Source organism: Bubalus kerabau, chromosome 20 (assembly GCF_029407905.1).
Source record: "Bubalus kerabau isolate K-KA32 ecotype Philippines breed swamp buffalo chromosome 20, PCC_UOA_SB_1v2, whole genome shotgun sequence".
NCBI classification, from domain to species: Eukaryota; Metazoa; Chordata; class Mammalia; order Artiodactyla; family Bovidae; genus Bubalus; species Bubalus kerabau.
Genome location: NC_073643.1, coordinates 40,353,190 through 40,375,381, shown reverse-complemented (window position 1 = coordinate 40,375,381; position 22,192 = coordinate 40,353,190). Strand labels below are relative to the sequence as shown.

Sequence of the window (22,192 nt, the reverse complement as noted above, 5' to 3'; positions counted from 1 at the left end):
ATGTCCCCAGAGTTTCCTTACCCTGGCTATTTGGTCTGCCATTTGGAGACGGCCGTCCAGCTCTCGTCTGATCTGGGCTGCTTGCTCATCCGGATTGTCCAGCTGCACAAAAGCACAAACATGGAGACTTTGAATTTGGGTGACAACAAAAGTCCAGGAACTCATGACTTTACAATTAACACTCTTACTCTGTGCTCCCATGGACCTATTTCACTAAAACTTAAGTACTGTGTGACAGACAAATCCTTTTAGACAGTGTGATGGCGTAGGCAGGTTGTTCCTAAGAAAGGCATCTGAATGAACTTGGATAGAATCACTTATGAACTTCTAGGCAGTAGTGTTTCTAATGAGGGCCTGATGCAGCACTTCTGTTTGGGGTCCAATGAAGAAAGTGTTCACAGGGCAGACATACAGGGAAGGAGATGGTAATATAACCATTAGCAATTCATGGAGCAGACACAGTTCGCACCCAAAGCACCTACATAGCATATATCCTGCTGCTCTCCCACCCCTGGACCATGGATGATTAGTCGGTTACTGCATCCTTTCTCTCTGAGCCCTGAGACCTTCTCAACCAGTACTCCAGGTGGCGGCAGCGTCTCAGGTGGTATTGATACCTTATATACACTACTATGTATAAAATAGTGATAGATAACTAATAGAACCAACTGTATCATGTCGGGAACTCTACTCAATGCTGTGTGGTGACCTGCACGGTGAGGAAATCCAAATCAGAGGGGATATATGCAGCTGATTCACTCTGTTATACAGCAGAGACTGACACAACATCGTAAAGCAACTGTATTCCAATAAAAATCCATGAAAAATTAAACAGTATAGAAGTAGGTGCATGTCTCCTTCTAACTAATCGAATGCATGCCTTAGAAACTATACTGAGTATGCTTCAAAGGGAGGTCACCCATGAACTGTTTGTGAAATTTGAGGTTAGTTACCCACTCAGTCGACTTTTGGCACATCTATATTACATTTACATGTGATTAACAACAAAAAAAAAGAAATCTATCTTTGTCTTTTCTGATGAGGAGACAATCCCCTAACTTCTCTGGTGTCAGTTTTACCATCTACAGAATAAAGGTGTTAGCTATGTAATCTCCAGCATCCCTTTGCCATATTTCTACAAATCTGTGAAAGATATTTCAAGTATTTCTACAAAGGGCCATATAACAAAGACTCTAGGCTTTGAGGGCCATAAGGTCTCTGCTGCTGTGATTCAATTCTTCCAACGAAGCATGAAAACAGACACAGACAATATCTAAATAAATGAGCGGTGCTGTGTTCTAATAAAGTTTTATGAACAACAGGTGGTGGGCCATAGTTACTGATCCCTGCTCTAGAAATTAAAAGTTCTCTCTTCATTTCTAAGCAAGCTTAGCATTACCCTTCAAACTATAATGAGTCTGCTTTGTTCAGTAATTGATACATTATTTTACTCACAGAAGAGTTTAATAAGTATGGAACAGTGACATTCAAAAGGGATGTGCTCTATTCTTCATTTCAGAACATGTTAACTCACAACAAAAAGTCAGTTAAGAACTTGTGAGTTTTCTAAGTCTTTTTCTTTCAAGAGCCATTTTTATTCAGAAATTTGAAGATGAAAACCCAACTCCACATTAAAAAAAAAAAAAAACTCATCTACGCTATGAAATAGTACAGAAAGTAAGTTATGTCTCAGTTCAGTTCAGTCACTCAGTCATGTTTGACTCTTTGTGACCCCATGGACTGCAGCATGTCAGGCTTCCCTGTCCCTCACCAACTCCCGGAGTTTACTCAAACTCATGTCCATTGAGTTGGTGATGCCACCCAACCGTCTCATCCTCTGTCATCCCCTTCTCCTCCTGCCATCAATCTTTCCCAGCATCAGGGTCTTTTCAAATGAGTCAACTCTTTGCATCAGGTGGCCAAATTATTGGAGTTTCAGCTTCAGCATCAGTCCTTCCAATGAATATTCAGGACTGATTTTCTTTAGGATGGACTGGTTGAATCTCCTTGATGTCCAACAGACTTTCAAGAGTCTTCTCCAACACCACAGTTCAAAAGCATCAGTTCTTTGGTGTTCAGCTTTCTTTATAGTCCAACTCTCACATCCACACCTGACTACTGGAAAAAACATATCTTTGATAAGACGGACCTTTATTGGCAAAGTAATGTCTCTGCTATTTAATATGCTGTCTAGGTTGGTCATAACTTTTCTTCCAAGGAGTAAGCGTCTTTTAGTTTCATGGCTGCAGTCACCATCTGCAGTGATTATGGAGCCCAAAAAAATAAAGTCTCACTGTTTCCACTGTTTTCCCATCTATTTGCCATGAAGTGATGGGACCAGATGCCATGATCTTAGTTTTCTGAATGTTGTTTTCAGCCAAGTTTTTCACTCTCCTCTTTCACTTTCATCAACAGGGTCTTTAATTCTTCGCTTTCTGCCATAAGAGTCACACCATCCACATATCTGAGGTTATTGATATTTCTCCTTGCAATCTGGATTTCAGCTTGTGCTTCATCCAGCCCAGCATTTCGCATGATGTACTCTGCATATAAGTTAAACAAGCAGGGTGACAATATACAGCCTCAATGTACTCCTTTCCCTATCTGGAACCAGTCTGCTGTTTCATGTCCAGTTTTAACTGTTGCTTCCTGACCTGCATACAGATTTCTCAAGAGGCAGGTCAGGTGGTCTGGTATTCCCATCTCTTTAAGAATCTTCCACAGTTTGTTGTGATCCACATAGTCAAAGGCTTTGGTGTAGTCAATAAAGCAGAAGTAGATGTTTTTCTGGAACTCTTTTGGTTTTTCGATGATCCAACAAAGGAAGTCAAGAAATACCTGGAGTAACAGGCAAATTTGGCCTTGGAGTACAGAATAAAGCAGGGCAAAGGCTAATAGAGTTTTGCCAAGAGGACGCGCTGGTCATAGCAAACACCCTCTTCCAACAACACAAGAGAAGAGTCTACACATGGACATCACCAGATGGTCAATACTGACACCAGATGGTCAATACATAATCACACTGATTATATTCTTTGCAGCCAAAGATGAAGAAGCTCTACACAGTCAGGAAAAATAAGACTGGGAGCTGACTGTGGCTCAAATCATGAACTCCTTATTGCCAAATTCAGACTTAAATTGAAGAAAGTAGGGAAAACCATGAGACCATTCAGATATGACTTTAATCAAATCCCTTATAATTATACAGTGGAAGTGAGAAATAGAGTCAAGGGATTAGATCTGATAGACAAGAGTGCCTGATGAACTATGGACGGAGGTTCGTGACACTGTACCAGGAAGCAGGGATCATGACCATCTCCAAGAAAAAGAAATACAAAAAGGCAAAATGGTTGTGTAAGGAGGCCTTACAAATAGCTATGAAAAGAGAAGCCAAAGGCAAAGGAGAAAAGGAAATATATACCCATTTGAATGAAGAGTTCCAAAGAACAGCAAGGAGAGATAAGAAAGCCTTCCTAAGTGAACAATGCAAAGAAATAGTGGAAAACAACAGAATGTGAAAGACTAGAGATCTCTTAAGAAAATCAGAAATACCAAGGGAACATTTCATGCAAAGACGGGCAAAATAAAGGACAGAAATGGTATGGACCTAACAGAAGCAGAAGATATTAAGAAGTGGCAAGAATACACTGAAGAATTATACAAAAAAGTTATGTCTACTATGATGTAAATAAGAAAACTGGATAATTTACAATCATTTTTTCTCTGAAGTACCATGAATAGCCTTCATTGGTTTGTTTTACAAAACATACCTGACTTTATGCTCTTTTTATCACCCTAGTCAATTAAAGAGTTGCCTTATCTTCTCTCTTCCATGGGTTTTTTTTTAATTAATTAATTTTTTTATTGAAGGCTAATTGCTTTACACAATTTTGCTGTTCCAGCGTTTTGATGAGCAGAACTATTTTCTAGATCATGAAGACTGGATTGTAACTTTTGGCCATATATCTAGTATTTCTCAAAGGGTGTTCTGCTGAACAACAACCTTATTAGATACTCCAGAAGAAAGGACTTGGAAAGGCTCCAAAAGAATGTTAGATAAGCCTGGAAAATGCTGTGCTGAAATACAGTTTCTGAGTTCTTCAGTAAGGAAAACTGTCAGATTTTGAAACAATTCAACCACTATTTAACTTAAAATTCTATTTTTTTGCATAATGCCCAAAGAACAAGAGTTGGAAATCCTGTTCTAAATTAATCAGCAGTCACAGCACTGACCAGTGGGCCATCCATCACTGCTTGACAACCAGCGCACATAGGAAACCTGGTATCCTCGGGGCTGGTTTACGCTCCAGTGAAGTGCTTTTCAGTCTCTTTCTTGGAAGCTTCAGACCTCTTCATATCCAGGTGCAAATCCACTGGGAACACTTAGAAATGTCTGACTACTTCACTGAGAAGAAGCACAATTATGTGGTTAGAGGCTACAGTTACAGGTTCTGTCAGAAGATATGGTGCTCACAGAGGTTAAAACTGAAAAGAGAAAAAATGTTCTATGAAAATTCTCAGAGGTGTCTGAGGGCTCCCACTGGCCTCACCAAATACAACTACAAATGGCAAAGAAAGCCAGCAGTGAAGATGATGAGCAGGCTAGGTCTACATGAAACGTCATTCATTCATGCATTGGTTTACTTATTCATTCATCATATTTTTATGGAATGTCTTGCTATGTGTGATATTGGAATACAGAAAGGAACAAGACGGACCCAGCCCCTGACTCTATGGAGCTCAAAATCTAGAAAGAATAGCTATGATTATTTGAATTTGGACACAAAAGAGAAGGGATTAGAATTTACGGATGCCTATTTCAAGAGCAGGTATTGTATGACGTATATTAAACCCTTTTCTCAGGGGTTCCAAGAAATAAATCTTAACATGCATTCTCCCAGGAAAAGGATTCTGGGCCAGGAAACATTGCTTCCTCCTGAAAATTCATAACACATATTTACATAATTAATATTTAGGGAAATTCTGTAGTAAATAAGCCTACTTAACTGCATTTAATATTGTCTTTGACATAGTTATTTCAGTGAAAACAAGTGTTCCACAGGGTAGTGTGGGAAATTCCCCATGCAAAACATCTTTATGAGGAAGGTACCTTCATCATCACCATCTTATAGATGAGGAAACAGTCTCTGTAATGTACAAGAATGTAGTAAAATGGCATGAGCCATGTGAAATGGAGTTGGCCCTGCCTCAACCTGAAACTCTTTTTGTTCTGCTTAACATTGACTTTCTTTTTTTAGTGTGTTGTTTTGGTTTTCTTTTTGGCCCTGACAATTAACTCCTCACTCTTTGTTTAATTCAATACAAAGAATCCCCACCACCCCATGACTGGGGGGAAGAAAAATATCCACCCTCTGTTTCCTATCATGACTGATTTCCTCTGGGCAGGCTGCAGCGGTGCCAGAGGCCTCCCTAAGAAATGACAGCAACGGGCATGTCCTTATCCTGGCTCTGCCACTTAGTAGCCGTGTGACCTTGGGCAAGTTACTTAACCTCTCTGTGCTCAGGCCTCCTCATCTGAATAATCAGGATAATAAGTCTACCCAAGGAGTAATGAGGATTCACTGAGACCACAGATATAAAGCGTTTGGCCCACTCCTGGGCACGCAGCAAACGCTTAGAAAATAGTGGCTGCCGGCTGTGTTATAAGAACAGCTCATGCTGGCTGTAATTCTGACATGGCCCACAATGGGGCATCAAAGATTCAGAGAGAAGGTGCCGGATGGGCTAGTGTCTCTGCCAGGTGTGGATGTGGGTGTCTTGGTCTAATCTTCTGTGCCCAAAAAGGAAACTGATAGGGGCTTCCATTTCTGGACAAATTTCCTCGGCTTTTCAGTGTATCCTACTTTCTCCAGGGTCAAGTCCTTTGCTCTGTTGGACTTTAATTAACAGGAATGACCAGAAGGTGGACACTGCTGCCTGAGAGTTAATGATCTGAAGGAAAGATAGAAACAGAAATGCAACCAAAGCTCCTGAAAATAGTCTGGTGTGAGAGAGGGGGCCAACCTCCACCAAAAGGCTCCACAGACCCACTGGATGAGGCCCCTTCACAATAAAGAGAAATCAAGTAATTATTTTCAAGAGCTGAAAAGAAAAAGCCAGCAAGGGGCTTCCATGGAAACAAGGTTCTGTTTACCTTGCTGGTCTTTTCCACCAAGGAAAGGAGAGATCCACTGGCGAACCAGGCCAAGGGCAAACCTTTCCTGGTGACAGCTCATTAGGGTTAAAATATGTACATGTGCATGAAGGCTTTTTACCTAATTAGCCAAATAATCTTCCTACTAGCAGGGGTCAGACAGAGGCAATGTGGTTGTTTTGATTTGCCAGCCAAGCAAAAGAAACCATTTCCCTGGGCTTTTCTTTTAAAGTGATGGAGGACTAAGCTCGGCACAGGGTTAATGCAGACAGGTATCACCTCAGCCAGGGGTTCAAGCCCATCCAGAGGTCTAGGATTCTCTCCACTCACCGCTATGCCCTTTCGGTCAATGTAGACACGAGAACTCAACCCATCATGGCTGTCAGGCCAGCTGGCACTGGCAGGAACGCCGCACGGTGGAGGACCCCCAGGGGGAGTCTGTGCCCACCTATCCCAATCCTTGGCTGCAGGACCCTGTCATCTCTCTTAACCTCTCTGAGTTTCAGTTTTTACTGCAGAGGGAGGACTATTTTTCACCTTGCACAGCTACAGAAAGGACTGAATGAGACCTTGTGCTTCAAGGGAAGTCAGGCTGACTTGGGTTCAAACCTTGACTCTGCAATTTCCTTACTCAAAGGGATCAAACAGGTGACTGAACCCTTCTAAGCCTTGGTTTCCTTGTCTGTGAAAAGGGGAGAAGATAAGATACTCACCTCGGTGTGCTTAGAGCATGATGGAGTGGGATGATTATGGTGTGCACATACGAGATCCTACAGCTTAGCAACTCATTTCTAGAACTCTTCTGAGGATGGGTGTTCACCAGATGTTACCTCCCCTCCATGCCCTTTGCGATGTATGAAAGAAACCAGGCTGGGCGACGAGGGAGCCCTGGTGTGGACCAGAGGCACTTGTGTTCCGTTCATGATTTGAACTTAGCCAGAAGATGTCAGGCCAGAGTCATGGCCTCTCTGTCCATAACCCCGTCATCTGATAAACAACAAACCCTAAGAGGTTATGTTCCAGGAGTCTCTGAAAAACCTAGAGGAGCATTTCCCAAAGCTACACTCTGGGGAACACGAGTCCTAGGGACCCTCCATGAGATAGGGTTCTGTGTGTTCCTCTCTCCCCTTTCTGAGAAGCAAGAAGACACCTAAGTGGGAAATCCTGCATGAAGGCAAGGTTGTATGGGTCCGTATTTCCCAAACATATCTGACCACATGGGTAGTACATGTGAACACCGCACACATTTTGGGCCATGCTCGCCTAGGCAGTCCTCCCATGCACCTCACTTTTCTCATGTCCATGACACAATCTGGTGTGGGGGCAGAAGAGAAGGAGGCAGGGAAGAAGCACCTACACTATGCAAGTAAGTCTATGTCTCAGTGAAAAGGGACCCATCTGGGAGGCCCCGTCTGACATCTGGGGTGACGGAGACGTCATGCCAGGGCCTAGGCATGCAGCCCCCTCACTGGCTTCACAAGCCCTGGAGGGCGGGCCTTGCCAGTGTGCCCGGAGACATCCTTGCATACCAGCTTTCCCTAGGGATGCCTCAGTGCTCTGGGGCTCACACATTATCATTTTGTGGAGGCGAGTCCATCTCTGGACTCATCCAGTCATCACTGTTACTGCCACAAAGCAACCCACCATTAAGCGAAGAAAGGACTGTGATTCAAATATGCAGAAAATTGAAATAAACAGGCAGAGCACTCAATGCGTTGTTTGAGTAATTGTTCTGCTTTCTGGACAAATCTCTAGTCCTCAGCCTCAGAGCAAATGGACCGAGTTCAGTCTCAGGAGTACACTGACATGACCCAGAACTGTGGCTGGAAGGAGATTCAGAGATGACACAGTGACTTCAGGGTAGAGACCAGGGTAGAGACCCTGCTGAGCTCTGCGGCTTGTCAGGCACCACATTTCCCCTCTGTCCTCCGCCCAGGCCTGTGGAAAGGCTGGCTTGCTGCTGCTGCTGCACACACTGTCTGCCACACCTGGAGCACTTGCCCTTGTCTCCTCCTTGACTTAAGCATAAGCTCCTCCATCCTTCAGTTTGGCAGCAAACCTTCTCTGATCATACCAGACGCGGGGAGTTCCTGCTGCCATACGCTCTCCCAGTGCGGGCACGTTCCCTTCATCAGCATTCACTGCAATTATAGTTTTACATCCACTCATGAGATGATGTGTTGTCCACCTACTAGACTGTAAACTCGGTGAGGGCAGGGGATGTGATTTTGCTCACCTCTGCATCCCTGGCACCCAGCCTGGTGCCAACTACAGAGTGTGCTCTGATGACTGCCTGAGTTAAAGGACTAAAGGACTGAGTTAATGAACTGTGACCAGAAGGAAAGTAACCCACCCACAGTCACAGCATCATCATCAGTGATGAGGCTGGGACTATGCTCCCAACCTGCTCACTCCAGGCTCTGTCTGCCTGCTTAGCACTGTGTCCTGCGATGGGCCACTTTCCCTGAAATACATAAAGTCGGAACTTGGCTGGCTTATACCCAGTCACATCGCTGATAAAGCATCCTTAACTCTGGGCTACTGGGGACCAACGCAGGTGCGCCTATCAGCAACTGCAGGGCAAGCCACCTGCTGACCTGAGTTTAGCTCCATCTGTTCCCCTTGTTTCCTTTCTACTTCCCAGGCTGCTCCCTCAGTGCCCAGGGACTCGTGTCTGAGAGGGAGGCTGCCAGGAGCAACTGCGGAGGAGAGCAGAGGCCCCTCCCGGCATTCCACCCCCGCACCCCACCCCACCCTATCCTCCACAGGCCTGTTTTTTTGTTTTTTTTTTTTAATCCTCCTTCAGAGACAAACTGCTCCAGCCAATGCTGCCTTCCTGGTGCACTGCGGTCTGGAAAGTTACAGCCAGGACACAGTCAGTTTCCACCCAGGGGGTGTGGGTGCCGGAGCTCAAGACTCAAAAACACGCTGAGGTCTGGACAGGCCTGCGTTACTACACTCAGTGCCTGGCTGCCGCCTCCAAGCTCCTGTCCTCCTGTCTCATACAGCCCGTCTCCCCTCTGTCCACCTCCAACGTGGAGGCTGTGGAAGAGGGTCACACCTCTCTTGTCCAAGATCAACTGCTGCCTTTCCGCTTTGAAGCCGAGCAACACTGAACAAGTTATTCGATTTCTCCAAGTCTTCACTTTTAATTTTTCAACTCTGTTAACTCTATGATGGGAATAATAATGAGAATACCTCCTTCGTAGGGTTGATGAGAGGTTAAACACACACATAGTATATGTACGATGCTTAGCCGAGTGCCTGCACGCACTTTCTGTAAATCTTAGCAGCTATTAGCACTTGGCATTCTGCAGCCCGTATACTTCATCCTTACACGAGTTCTGATTCTATTAACACTTAAAATGGCAGAACAGGTTTCCTCTACTTCCATGCAGGAAAGCAAGCTTCAAAAGATGAAGTCATTTGCTGGTAGTTTCAGAGACAACTGACCCTGCACAGAGGGTATAACCCTGAGAAAACAGAGCACCAGAAAACCTGTTTTTTTAGAACCAGAAAACTTTAAGATCAAACCCCACCTTCATCACATACTCACTGTGTGACCAAGGCCAGGGAACTCAACCTCTCTGAGCATCTGTGCCTGGAACTCTAAAATAATTTCCTCAGGGGACTTCTATGATGACAATCATAATAGACATTTCCACACTCGAGGATTTTGACACATTGTAGGTTTATTATTACTTCTATCGTTATTACTGGGGGTGAACCTGATGAAATCTGCAGCCTTGCCTCCGATGTGAGTCTTTATGAGGGCTCTGTTTCACGGTAATTTGTGGACTTTGGTATCCCATGCACACTCAATTATATTCTGTTTTCATAAAAAGCATTCAACATTAGTGGAAAAGGTAAAATAAGACCATTAGTGTCTTTCTTTCCCATGCCTTATTCCCTCTCCAAGAGAAGACCTTGTGTAGGTCAAAGTCTCCATTCTGAAGGATGCACCTCTCCTTGATTGCAAAAGGCAAGGTTTAGCTCCCAGAGTCTGCCAGCCAATGAGAACATCCTCCACATCTGAGTCACCCATTTTATGTCTTTGCTGGCTTCTGGCAATGCAGTAAATATAACCCAAGAGCTCCAAATGCAGCAATTCTCTGAGTGAGCAGCAAATAAATATATAAAAATACCCTGGAAAGGAAACCAATCCATTCCTTTATGATCCTGCAGTGCTCAACCAGCCTCCCCTACCCCCACCCGAGTCCTGCAATGACCTCCCCTCTGCCTTCCACCATGTCAAATCTAATGTATCATTCAGGGGGCTGGTTCCAGACCCGTATTCTTCAGGGAAGCCCTCCTGGATTGCTTTGGTCACATATCAACTTGCTCTTGTAGGCAGTGCTGGCCTGTCTAGCATCTCAACCTTCTCTGTGTCACATGTTTTGGATTTCTTTTCCTGCCACAATAATTGTTCAGTTCAGTTCAGTTGTTCATTCGTGTCCGACTCTTTGTGACCCCTTGGACTGCAGCCTGCCAGGCTTCCCTCTCCATCACCAACTCCCTGAGCTTGCTCAAACTCATGTCCATCGAGTTGGTGATGCCATCCATTCATCTCATCCTCTGTCATCCCCTTCTCCTCCTGCCTTCAATCCTGCCCAGCCTCAGGGTCTTTTCCAATGAGTCTGTTTATCGCATCAGATGGCCAAAGAACTGGAGTTTCAGTTTCAGCATCAGTCCTTCCAGTGAATATTCAGGACTGATTTTCTTTAGGATTGACAGTAGGGCACAATAGTCAGGGACCCAGGGAACCAGAAACAGTCAGACCTGGTCTCAAAACTTTGCTCTGCCGTTTACTAGCAGACAACATATTCTCTGTGTCTGCTGCTTCATCTGCAAAGTGGGAGTCCTAATACTAACAATGCCAACAGCAGAGGTTTGTAGTGAGAATAAAAGAAGATGGTACTTATAAGGCACTTAGCACGATGCCTCAGATTGATGCGAGGACACAGAGTCAGGCTATCATTTAGTACTTTTGGGGCCAGAGCCTATGAATTTTGTCCAGCATGAAGGACGCAGCTGTGCTTTTTATGGATCATCTTAATGATCTTTACTGCTGGGGCTGGGAGATGCTCCAGTTCACTTAGACCATCCTGAGGACATTGAGATCAAAGCCACTGAGAGAGCAGGTGTTGTCTAGCAGGGTGGGAGTGTGGCCACTGAAGCTCAGTGTACAGAGGCAGCAGCTGGTTACTGTGCTTGGGACTAGGTTGGTTTATTCCTTCTTAACTGTGAAGTCATGTCTACTGTATCTCCTGAATGCATCTAATCTGTTCATCCACTTTCCTAGTGCAGGTTACCACTGTCTCCACCATGGAGCACTGGCCTGTTTGCCTGCATCCTTTCTGACAAAGCAGTTCTCAACCTGGCCCATACATGAGAAACATCTGGGGGACAGGAAAGACAATCCTGATACCCAGACTACACCCACATCAACTAAATCAGACATTTGGCTTGGGGCTCAGGCAGGCATCATTTTTCTTAAAACCTGTTCAGATGATTCCAACATGCAGTAAAGGTCGACAGTCTTTACCAAAAGCCAGTGGTTCTCAAACTATGGTGAGAATCCACCAGAGAAATTGTTAAAAGAGAGTTTTGGGCCTCATTCCTTGAAAGCCTTGATTCAGTAAGTCTGGGGTGAGAATCAAGAATTTACTCATTCTGAGTGATGCTGATGCTGAGAACTGCACTCTGAGGGGATGCCTGTAGTGTATTCTGCTCATCTTGCTGGAATGTGCATTTGCTCACATTTCTCTCATGCTTAAGCCCCTACAGTAATACTCTATTATCCTTGGCAACAGGAATCTGAGATCCTTATCAAAGCAGACTGTACTACAAAGCTATAGTCATACAAACAGTATGGCACTGGGACAAAAACAGAAATATAGATCAATGGAAAGGACAGAAATCCCAGTAATAAACCCACACACCTATGGTCAATTAATCTTTGACAAAGGAGGCAAAACTATATAATGGAGAAAGATAGCGTCTTCAATAAATATGGCTGGGAAAATTGAATGTTTACATGTAAAATAATGAGATTAGAACATGCTTTAACACCACACACACACACACAAACACAAACTCAAAATGGATTAAAGACCTAAATGTAAAACCTGATACTATCAACTCTCAGAGGAAAACACAGGAAGAACACTCTTGACATAAATTGCAGCAATATATTTTTTTTCAATCAGCCTCCTACAGCATTGGGAATGACAAAAACAAACAAACAGAACCTAATCAAACTCAAAATCTTCAGCACAGCTAAGTAAACCATAAACAAAATGAAAATAAAATTTGTAGAATGGGAGAAAAGATTTTCAATGATGTAACTGACAAGGGATTAATCTTCAAAATCTACAAACAGCTCATGAGGCTCAATTAAAGAAAAATTCTATAAAAAAATGGGCTTAAATAGACATTTCTCCAAAGAAGAAACACAGACAGCCAAGAGGCACATGAAAAGATGTTTAACATTGCTAAATTATTAGAGAAATGCAAATCAAAACTGCAATGAGGTATCACTTCATACTAATCAGAATGATCAGCATCAAAAAGTCTATAAACAATAAAAGGTGGAGCGAGTGTGAAGAAAAGAGAACCCTCCTACACTGTTGATGGGAATGTATATTGGTACAGGCATTATGGAGAACAGTATCGAGGTTCCTTAAGAAACTAAAAACAGAATTACTATATGACCCACCAATCCCATTCCTGGACAGCATATCCAGAGGAAACCATGGTTCAACTGGATACATGCACCCTAAAATCCCTGCAGTGCTGTTTACAATAGCCAAGGAATGGAAGCAACCTAAATGTCCATTGACAGATGAATGGATAAAGAAGATGTGGTACATTTATACAATGGAATATTACTCAGCCATGAAGAACACAATAATGCCATTTGCAGCAACGTGGATGAACCTAGAGATTATCATGTTAAGTGAGGTAAGTCAGACAAAGATAAATATCATGTACTATTGCTTATACACAGAATCTAAAAAATAATACAACTGAACTTATTTACAGAACAGAAACAGACCCACAGACTCAGAAAACAAACTTATGGTTACCAAAGGGGAAACACTGTCAGGGAGGGATAAATTGGGAGTTTGGGATTGTCATATACACACAACTACATTTAAAATAGATAAACAACAAGGACCTACTGAATAGCACAGACAATGCTGGTCAATATTCTATAATAACAGAATATTGAGAAAGAATGGGAAAAGAATTTGAAAAATAGATACACATGTATGTATAACTGAATCAGTCTGCTTTACACCTGACACTAACACAACATTGCTAAAACTATACTCCCAGTACTTCCCAATACAAAATGGAAATGAAAAACAACAACGAAGCTGAGGCAGCATTACCATCTGGCTCCTGCACGGCCTTCCAGCCTTTTTTCCCACTGCTTTGTCTTGCCCTCTGGGCCCAGGCCACTCTGGGCTGCTTCCGAGTTCTCAGACATGACATACTTATTCATGGCCCCAAGCCAATGTGCGTGTGCTGCCTTCCTCTGCCATCTTCATCTGGCTGACACTCATTAACCCACCTCCCAGTCACCATGATGCTGCTTCCTTAGGATACTTCTTCACCCCAGCCAAGGTCACTTCCTCAAGGTTCCCACAACATGTTGAACCTCCTCTTCTACCAATCTAATCACATGTGCCATTATTTGCTCCAGGTCATGCTCTTTGCAAGACCATAAGTGACTTGATGACAGGGACTGTGTCTATCAGGTCCACTACAAAATATCCTGACTGATGCATGGTAGGTATGCAAGAAGTAGTTGCAGAATTAACTTTGAGAGGGAGATAATAATGTCTACTTGGCAGGGTGGTTTTGATGAATTAATGAGACAAGGTTGTTGAAAACACTTAGTGTAGTGTTTGATATTTAATAGATGCTTAAATTATGACCTCCTGGAATGCGAAGTCAAGTGGGCCTTAGGAAGCATCACTATGAACAAAGCTAGTGGAGGTGATGGAATTCCAGTTGAACTATTTCAAATCCTAAAAGATGATACTGTGAAAGTGCTACACTCAATATGCCAGCAAATTTGGAAAACTCAGCAGTGGCCACAGGACTGGAAAAGGTCAGTTTTCATTCCAATCCCAAAGAAAGGCAATGCCAAAGAATGCTCAAACTACCGTGCAATTGCACTCATCTCACATGCTAGCAAAGTAATGCTCAAAATTCTCCAAGCCAGGCTTCAACAGTAGGTAAACTGTGAACTTCTAGATGTTCAAGCTGGTTTTCGAAAAGGCAGAGGAACCAGAGACCAAATTGCCAACATCCGCTGGATCATCGAAAAAGCAGGAGTTTCAGAAAAACATCTATTTCTGCTTTATTGCCTATGCCAAAGCCTTTGACTATGTGGGTCACAACACACTGTGGTAAATTCTGAAAGAAATGGGAATACCAGACCACCTGACCTGTCTCCTGAGAAATCCGTACACAGGCTAAGAAGCAACAGTTAGAACTGGACATGAAACAACAGACTGGTTCCAAATCATGAAAAGAGTACATCAAGGCTGTATATTGTCACTCTGATTATTTAACTTATATGCAGAGTACATCATGCAAAATGCCAGGTTGGATGAAGCACAAGCTGGAATCAAGATTACCGGGAGAAATATCAATAACCTCAGATATGCAGATGACACGACCCTTATGGCAGAAAGTGAAGAGGAACTAAAGAGCCTTTTGATGAAAGTGAAAGAGGAGAGTTTTTGAAAAAGTTGGCTTAAAACTCAACATTCAGAAAATTAAGATGATGGCATCCAGTCTCATCATTTTATGGCAGATAGATGGGGAAACAATGGAAACCGTGAGAGACTTTATTTTTTTAGGCTGTAAAATCACTGCAGATGGTGACTGCAGCCATGAAATTGAAAGGCGCCTGCTCCTTGGAATAAAAGCTATGACCAACCTAGACAGCATATTAAAAAGCAGACATTACTTTGCCAACAAAGGTCCATCTAATCAAAGCTAAGGTTTTTCCAGTAGTCATGTATGGATGTTAAGAGTTTGACTATAAAGAAAGCTGAGTACTGAAGAGTTGATGCTTTTGAACTGTGGTGTTGTAGAAGGCTCTTGATAGTCTCTTGGACAGCAAGGAGATCCAACCAGTCCATCCTAAAGAAAACCAGTCTTGATTATTCATTGGAAGGACTGATGCTGAAGCTGAAACTCCACTACTTTGGCCACCTGATGCGAAGAACGGACTCCTTGGAAAAGACCCTGATGCTGGGAAAGATTGAAGGCAGGAGGAAAAGGGGACGACAGAGGATGAGATGGTTGGATGGCATCACCGACTTGATGGACATGAGTTTGAATAAGCTATAGGAGTTGGTGACAGACAGGGAAGCCTAGTGTGCTGCAGTCCGAGGGGTCACAAAGAGTTGGACACGAGTGAGTGACTGAACTGGACAAAATTATGACCTTAATAGAGATCTCAGTTCACATGGTTTAACTTATTAAGTCCTCCTTGAATGTATAACTGAAATTGAGAAGGGTCAGAACAACTAATTAAAGTGGTGAAAGTCATAGATGTGTGAGCCAGTCGAACTTTGGGAGTTTCCTCAGTTGGAACCTGGTAGCATTAATACCCAACTCACCTTTTAAAAAATATTTGCTTAAACACTTGCCGTATGCCAACCATTGAGCTACAGAATGTGAAAGCAGCACAAACAGAAATAGCTTCTGTGAGTTTATGGTCCACATGAGAGCAAACATATTAAATATCGAGTATATACTATGGCCTAGCATATTATCTAATTTTTATTCACTGTCGTGTTTAATCCTTGAGAATATTACTATCACTATTATAATCAAATCCACTTTCCAGATGAGGAAACTGAAGCCCAGAGGGATCAAAGTAACACCTCAAAGAAGTGGGAGGGCTGGGATACGAATTCAGGTCTGTATTAATCCAGAGTGTAATCCAGACAGCTTGCTGTCCCCACACTCAGTGGGGATAACTTCCAGGATTCTTTCAAAACCAAAAAAGACGGGTTACCCTCCAATTAGTAAACTATTTCACAAATGTAAATTATTATGTTTGTTGTCATTAATTTTGAATTTATTTTTTTATTAACGTCTCAAATTCTGCTCAGGCAGCTCATCCGATAAAAAAAAATGCTGATCTGATAAAAAATAATCACTTCAAAATGAGCCACAAGAGATTTCTGACATGAATATGATAGAAAAGAATATGCCTTTTTGTGCTGTTGAATCATTTTGATATCTCAGCAGCTCTGAAGTATGGTGAAAGGCAATTTATAACTGACAAAAATAATGCACTCAATAGGAAATCCAGAAAACATCCATTAAAATCTAAAATACCTCTATACACTAATAAAATCAAATGCTTTTGCTAAAAATGTCCACTATTTTAAGAGGAACTGAATTATATTTTCAAATATTGATCATGCAGTATGAAAGTTACTCACAAGGTCAAAATGAAATCAGGTTTTCCAGCTTCTGTAATTGTGAACTTAGTAAATGCATGTATGTACATGTACGCAAGTGGGGGTGTGTGTGTGCATGTGCACATTTAACAGAGATCTCAACCAGTAGAAAACATTCAGAGCTCTCGATCATAAAGCTGTCCGTCAACTAGAATGGAGGTCAAGTAGCATAACTTCCAGGGCACGTGAGACCTGTCACGTGTGCCCCTCTCTCCTTTGCGGTATGTCACAAGTATAAGACATGTTTAGTCTCTAGTCCCAGTCTGATCATTATACAAGTTCCTAGTAGAAATTGGGTCTATTCATGAGTCTACGCACATATATCATTATCTCACTTAGCCTGCCCTGAAGAGTGTGTCTACCTTGGTGATACCATTGTTCAAAGCCAAAAATATTTATGAGGGGTGTATTTCACCTTAAGGCCTGTCAAAGGAACAGTTGGTTTCTGCTATCAAATCCATAACCAAGTGCATACATTTTATTAGTTATTTTAGAAGCATCTGTGGGCAAAAGGAAAGAGACAGTATTTAAAAGAGTGAGATTCTAAATTTTCCAACAGATGGGAGAAAACAAATGACAAAAATCCCACCCAAATTACACTGTCAGTATTGACTCACAGCTTTCTGCTTGCAATAGTCTGCATCATGTGCTAAAGATGAGCAAGGGCATCAAGGTATCATCTACTCTAACACATGTGATACACTGCTATACTGAAAATGTAAGTAAATACTAAAAAGTAAACTCAAAAAGGGGAACAAATTCATCAGGAAAGCCTAATGTATTCAACGGTAACAAATCAACAGTGAAATCTCATGGTTGTCTGAAGTCAACAAAGGTTGATTTCTTGCTCACCCTACATGCCCACTGTTGATTGTGGGGGCCACTACTCAACAAAGCCACTCAGGGATCCAGGCAGATGGAAGCACCATTTTGTGACTCTGCCATCTCAACATGTGGCTTCCAAGCTCACGTGACAGGGAACACAGAGCATGCACAACCCATAGCCTGTTTGCTGGAGCCAGTCCCATGATCCTAACCTAATTGCAAGGGCAGCCAGAAAATGTCAAAGAACACACAAAATCTTTGGTGATCATTTCTGTCTCTGCCACAGAAAGCCACTACAGATTCTGGTTAAAGTGCTTAAAGTCTATCTTGAATATCTGGAAATTGCTTGATTCTCTATTTTACCTGATCTGTGCTGACAATTCTACATCATTTCAAAGTAAAGCAACTGAACTTTGTGTAACATAATTAAATTTGCATTGTGAAAGGTAAATATGGCTGTGGCTTAGAGGAGGGAAATTAAAGAAGTGCTCTTCTTGGAAAGAGAAGCCTGCATATAAACAATATTTTAACCAATATAAATTAAAACAGTATTGACTGAAATACACAATTCTGGCATTGAAGTGGTTCGAATCAAGACAGCCGAAAGGTCTCATAATCTAATTTATTTCTAATGTACTCAAGTTGTCCAGGCTAAGAAGTACTTTGAGGGGTAGACCACTATCAAGACAGATGATTTCCTTATCATCTGCCATCAAATTATAGCAAAAATCTCTTGCAATTTTATTTGCACTTGGCATGCAAGACAAAATCCTCTGTGAAACAGTTTTTAAGATTAGATAGTCCACTTGCTGAAGTTACCCTTTCACATTTGCAAAAGCATCTAAGTTGAATTTTCTGAGCAAGGGGAATGCTTTTTAGGGAAAAAAAATTTTAAGCAATTGTAGCAAATTTCTCCCCAGCTCACAAATTACTGTAAAAAGTCTTAAAGGCAAAAAAATTTAGTCAGGGATCTCATTTAAACACCTTTAAAAAAAGAACAAGTAAAGTAAATTCACAAATGGGGGTTTTGTTTTTAAAAAGCAATACCAAATGCATGTATCAGGTCAATGCCCTGCTCTTTTTATGTTAGCATTCCTGGACACAGAATTGATTTGTAGAATGACGCCTTTCAGCAAGATGTTTACTGTATTCTAAAGCAGCAGAGTGGAAAAATACATTTTTGAGAAATGGTTTTAACATGAAGTGAAACTCAAATGATTTTCAAGTGAATAGCTCTGTTAGGGCCTGACACAAATAGGTTTTCAATATATACTTATTGGGTGATTACCTATATTTTATCCTCCATGTAACAGGTAAACTACAGTATTCTAAGCTGATCTATGTGTTTTTAAATTTAAAAATTATTCTCTATGAGATGACTGGATCAGCTGCTTAGTCATTTTATTTGGGTAAAAAAAAAAAAACGGAGACGTACAGCACAGGGAATATGGCCAATATTTTATAGTAACTATAAATGAAGTATAACCTCTAAAAACTGTGGATCACTATGTTGTACACTTGAAACTTGTATAATACTGAAAATCAACCATACCTTAGTAATCTTTTTTAATTAAAAAAAGGCCTAGGGGCTCCCTTGGTGGCTCAGTAGTAAAGAATCTGCCTGACAATGCAGGAGATACTAGTTTGATCCCTGATCTGGGAGGATCCCACATATCATGGAGTCACTAAACCCGGACACCACAGCTATTGGGGCTGTGCTCTAGAGCCCAGGAACTGCGAACTCCTGAGCCCACGCCCCACAGCTCGGGTGCACCCTAGAGCCTGTGCTCTGCAACCCAAGAAACCACCGCAAGGGAAGCCTGCACACAGCAACCAGAGAGTGGCCCCCAGACCCTGCCACTAGACAAAAGCCCACGCAGCAGCAAAGACCCACGACAGCCAGAAATAAATAAATGAATATAAATTAAAATAAATGAATAAATAAACCACCAAAAAAATAAAATAAAAGGCTTAAACATTTGAACTTCATGACTTGGAGTAAATGACATGTTTTTACAAGTTTATTATTTTGCTGTCACTAAAATAAGCACCTTTAAAAAAAAAACAGAAAGAAAAAAGAAAGGGAGAGATCAAAAAGTATAGGGTTTAGAAAAAATAAGAATACTTAAATATATGAAAGATAAATGAAAATCCTTCAGAAAGTTGAAAGGACTGTACAGAGATTATTATTATTGTTGTTGTTGTTGTTGATACGGTTTTACCTCCATTTAAGTCCCACAGGCATTTTGCTGACATTTTAGCAAAATGTGTGCCTCTAATTTCTTATTGTGAAATTCTGTCTTAGAGATATCAAATCACAGTGCCACAGGACCCTGTTGGTTTCAGACGGCACTTAATGGATTCTGTCTTTTACAGTTTGACATGTGCAGTTGAGTTGGAAAACGGCTGATTAAAAAATTTAGAGTCAACATATGCAGCCAGCCTGCACGGAACAAGATAATGCCCTGGGTGACAGTCTGTGGCTTTGATGTAGGACAGTTGGAAGGGATCGTGTGCTGCTGACAGGAAGTCAGACAGCAGCGCCCAACGAGGAAAAAATTCTGAAAAATTCATAAGCTTCTCTATCATTAATAATTAATCCCCAAGTCAATAAGCTCTGGCAATTTATACTGGCCAGCACTGGGGAACAGCCAAGGACTAGAACTATACATCCCTCTGTAAACCTTTCTGAAGTGATTAGTTTCACAGCACCCTTCAGCTTCTTATCAGAAAAGCAAGGCTACAGAAATTCAGGACACAGTCCTCAGCATAAACCATAATATTAGCTATCATCATGTATTAAGATGAAAGTATCAGGTCTCTCCTTAACAAACTCCTGGAAAATGGCTTAGATTTGTAGGTGAGGTGGTTGGGGGAGGGGTATTCTGTTCTCCAGCGGACATTGGTAAAGCTCGGAGTCATTTCTGGTTGTCACAATTGAAGGAGAGAGCACTGCTGGCATCCAGGGTGTAAGAGGCCAGGGATGCTGCTAAACATCCTATTACACAATGCACACGAAATTCCGACAACAAAGAATGACCCAGACCAAAATGTCAGTAGTGCTGAGGCTGAGAAACCCGCCTGTAGATGCTGACTTCGGGCATGCAATCTGTTTGCTCTGACAACGTATGATTATGAGGGCAAAAAGAACATGGCTGAACTGACATAGAGGCTTAACTTCAGCATGTTAATCCTCGAGCTGTTAAACTCTTTCCAATGCTACCAGCCAGGCTGAGATCTGAAATAATCTGAGGAAAGCAAGAGAGAAGAATGGGGAATTTCAACAGTTCAGACTGTGGTTAAAAACTTTGTTTGACAGGTGTCAGGCTTCCAGAACTAATCCAGACAGGTGTATGTGGAACCCAGTGTGAGAGGTTGCTGCATTGTGGGGTGTGTAAGACATGGCCGAGGCGGTGGCGGTGGGGGTGGTGTGTGTGTCAACCACTGGAACCTTGAACAAGAGTGTTCAAGTGCATCAGCCCACCTGTGTTCTGAGCGTGTTCTTGACTCAGGCTTCCTCGTCCCATGGGAAACCTGCAGCGGGTCTCCAGAAGCACGGCATCTTCTCTAACATTCTGTCAAGTGGACAGTGATCGTAGCACTCACAAACCAAGACCCCAACCCGTAGGTCAGAGTGACCCAAACATACAGCCACCTCTCCTTGAGGTAAAAGCCTGAGATGCCTCTTGGAACTGAATCATAACCTAAGAAGTAGAAAACCTAGGGTTGGGTGGAAATGTGGGTAAGGAGGGGGACATTCAGGTGGTAGTTTAGACGCTAAGTCGTGTCCGACTTTGCGACGCCATGGACTGTAGCCTGCCAGGCTCCTGTGTCCATGGGATTCTGTCCATGACATTCAGGTAGGTGATCCTTCAGTCCCTTTAATCTAACTCACTTTAAGGTAAAAGTAGAAAAACCCACTTCTTTTTTTCAATCATACAAAAAAATTTTGCTGTCTCTCTTTACTAAGTTCCATTTTCAGCTATCTTCTTAGGTTTCCCAACGTCACCAATTCATAAAGAAGAAAAAAATGATGCTTAATTCTAACCTTGGTGTTTCTGGAGATTCTTCCACTGTAATGAGAAACCACACTAATCTTGTACAGAAGAAAGAGCTTGTGATGATTTCATTTTACCAAAGAACATCTTAAGCCAGTTTCTCTTCTCTGATAAGCCTCACAGTAAGTGGGAAGCTGAGATTCTGGGCCCAGGCTTATGTTACCCATCCCTTGTTAAAGTTCTCTGGAAGCATAAATGGATGCATATTTTTACATATAATTTCTACGTAAACAAAGCTGCAAATAAGACACATGATGACCCAAGGAAATGTCTGCCATGGGATGTTGAAGGGGACTGTTTCTTTTATTCAGGATTTGGAGACAAACTTTAGGGAAACATCCACATCCTCCCGGAGAAGGCAATGGCACCCCACTCCAGTACTCTTGCCTGGAAAATCCCATGGACAGAGGAGCCTGGTGGGCTGCAGTCCATGGGGTCGCTGGGAGTCGGGCACGACTGAGCGACTTCACTTTCACTTTTCACTTTCATGCATTGGAGAAGGAAATGGCAACCCACTCCAGTGTTCTTGCCTGGAGAATCCCAGGGATGGTGGAGCCTGGCAGGCTGCCGTCTATGGGGTCGCACAGAGTCGGACACGACTGACTCGACTTAGCAGCAGCAGCAGCAGCAGCAGCAGCCATATCCTCCAGGGCTTA

General features: G+C 42.4%; 1 protein-coding gene across 7 annotated transcripts in view; it reads right to left on the bottom strand.

Moving 5' to 3' along the window:
• CADPS (calcium dependent secretion activator) overlaps nt 1-22,192 on the bottom strand; it is a 474,061-nt gene that overhangs the window by 265,491 nt on the left and 186,378 nt on the right. For all 7 annotated transcript variants that reach the window (XM_055558508.1, XM_055558510.1, XM_055558511.1 and 4 more), the window contains exon 4: nt 22-102. In XM_055558508.1, the coding sequence (XP_055414483.1) occupies nt 22-102 (81 nt within the window). The remainder of the gene's footprint in view (nt 1-21; nt 103-22,192) is intronic.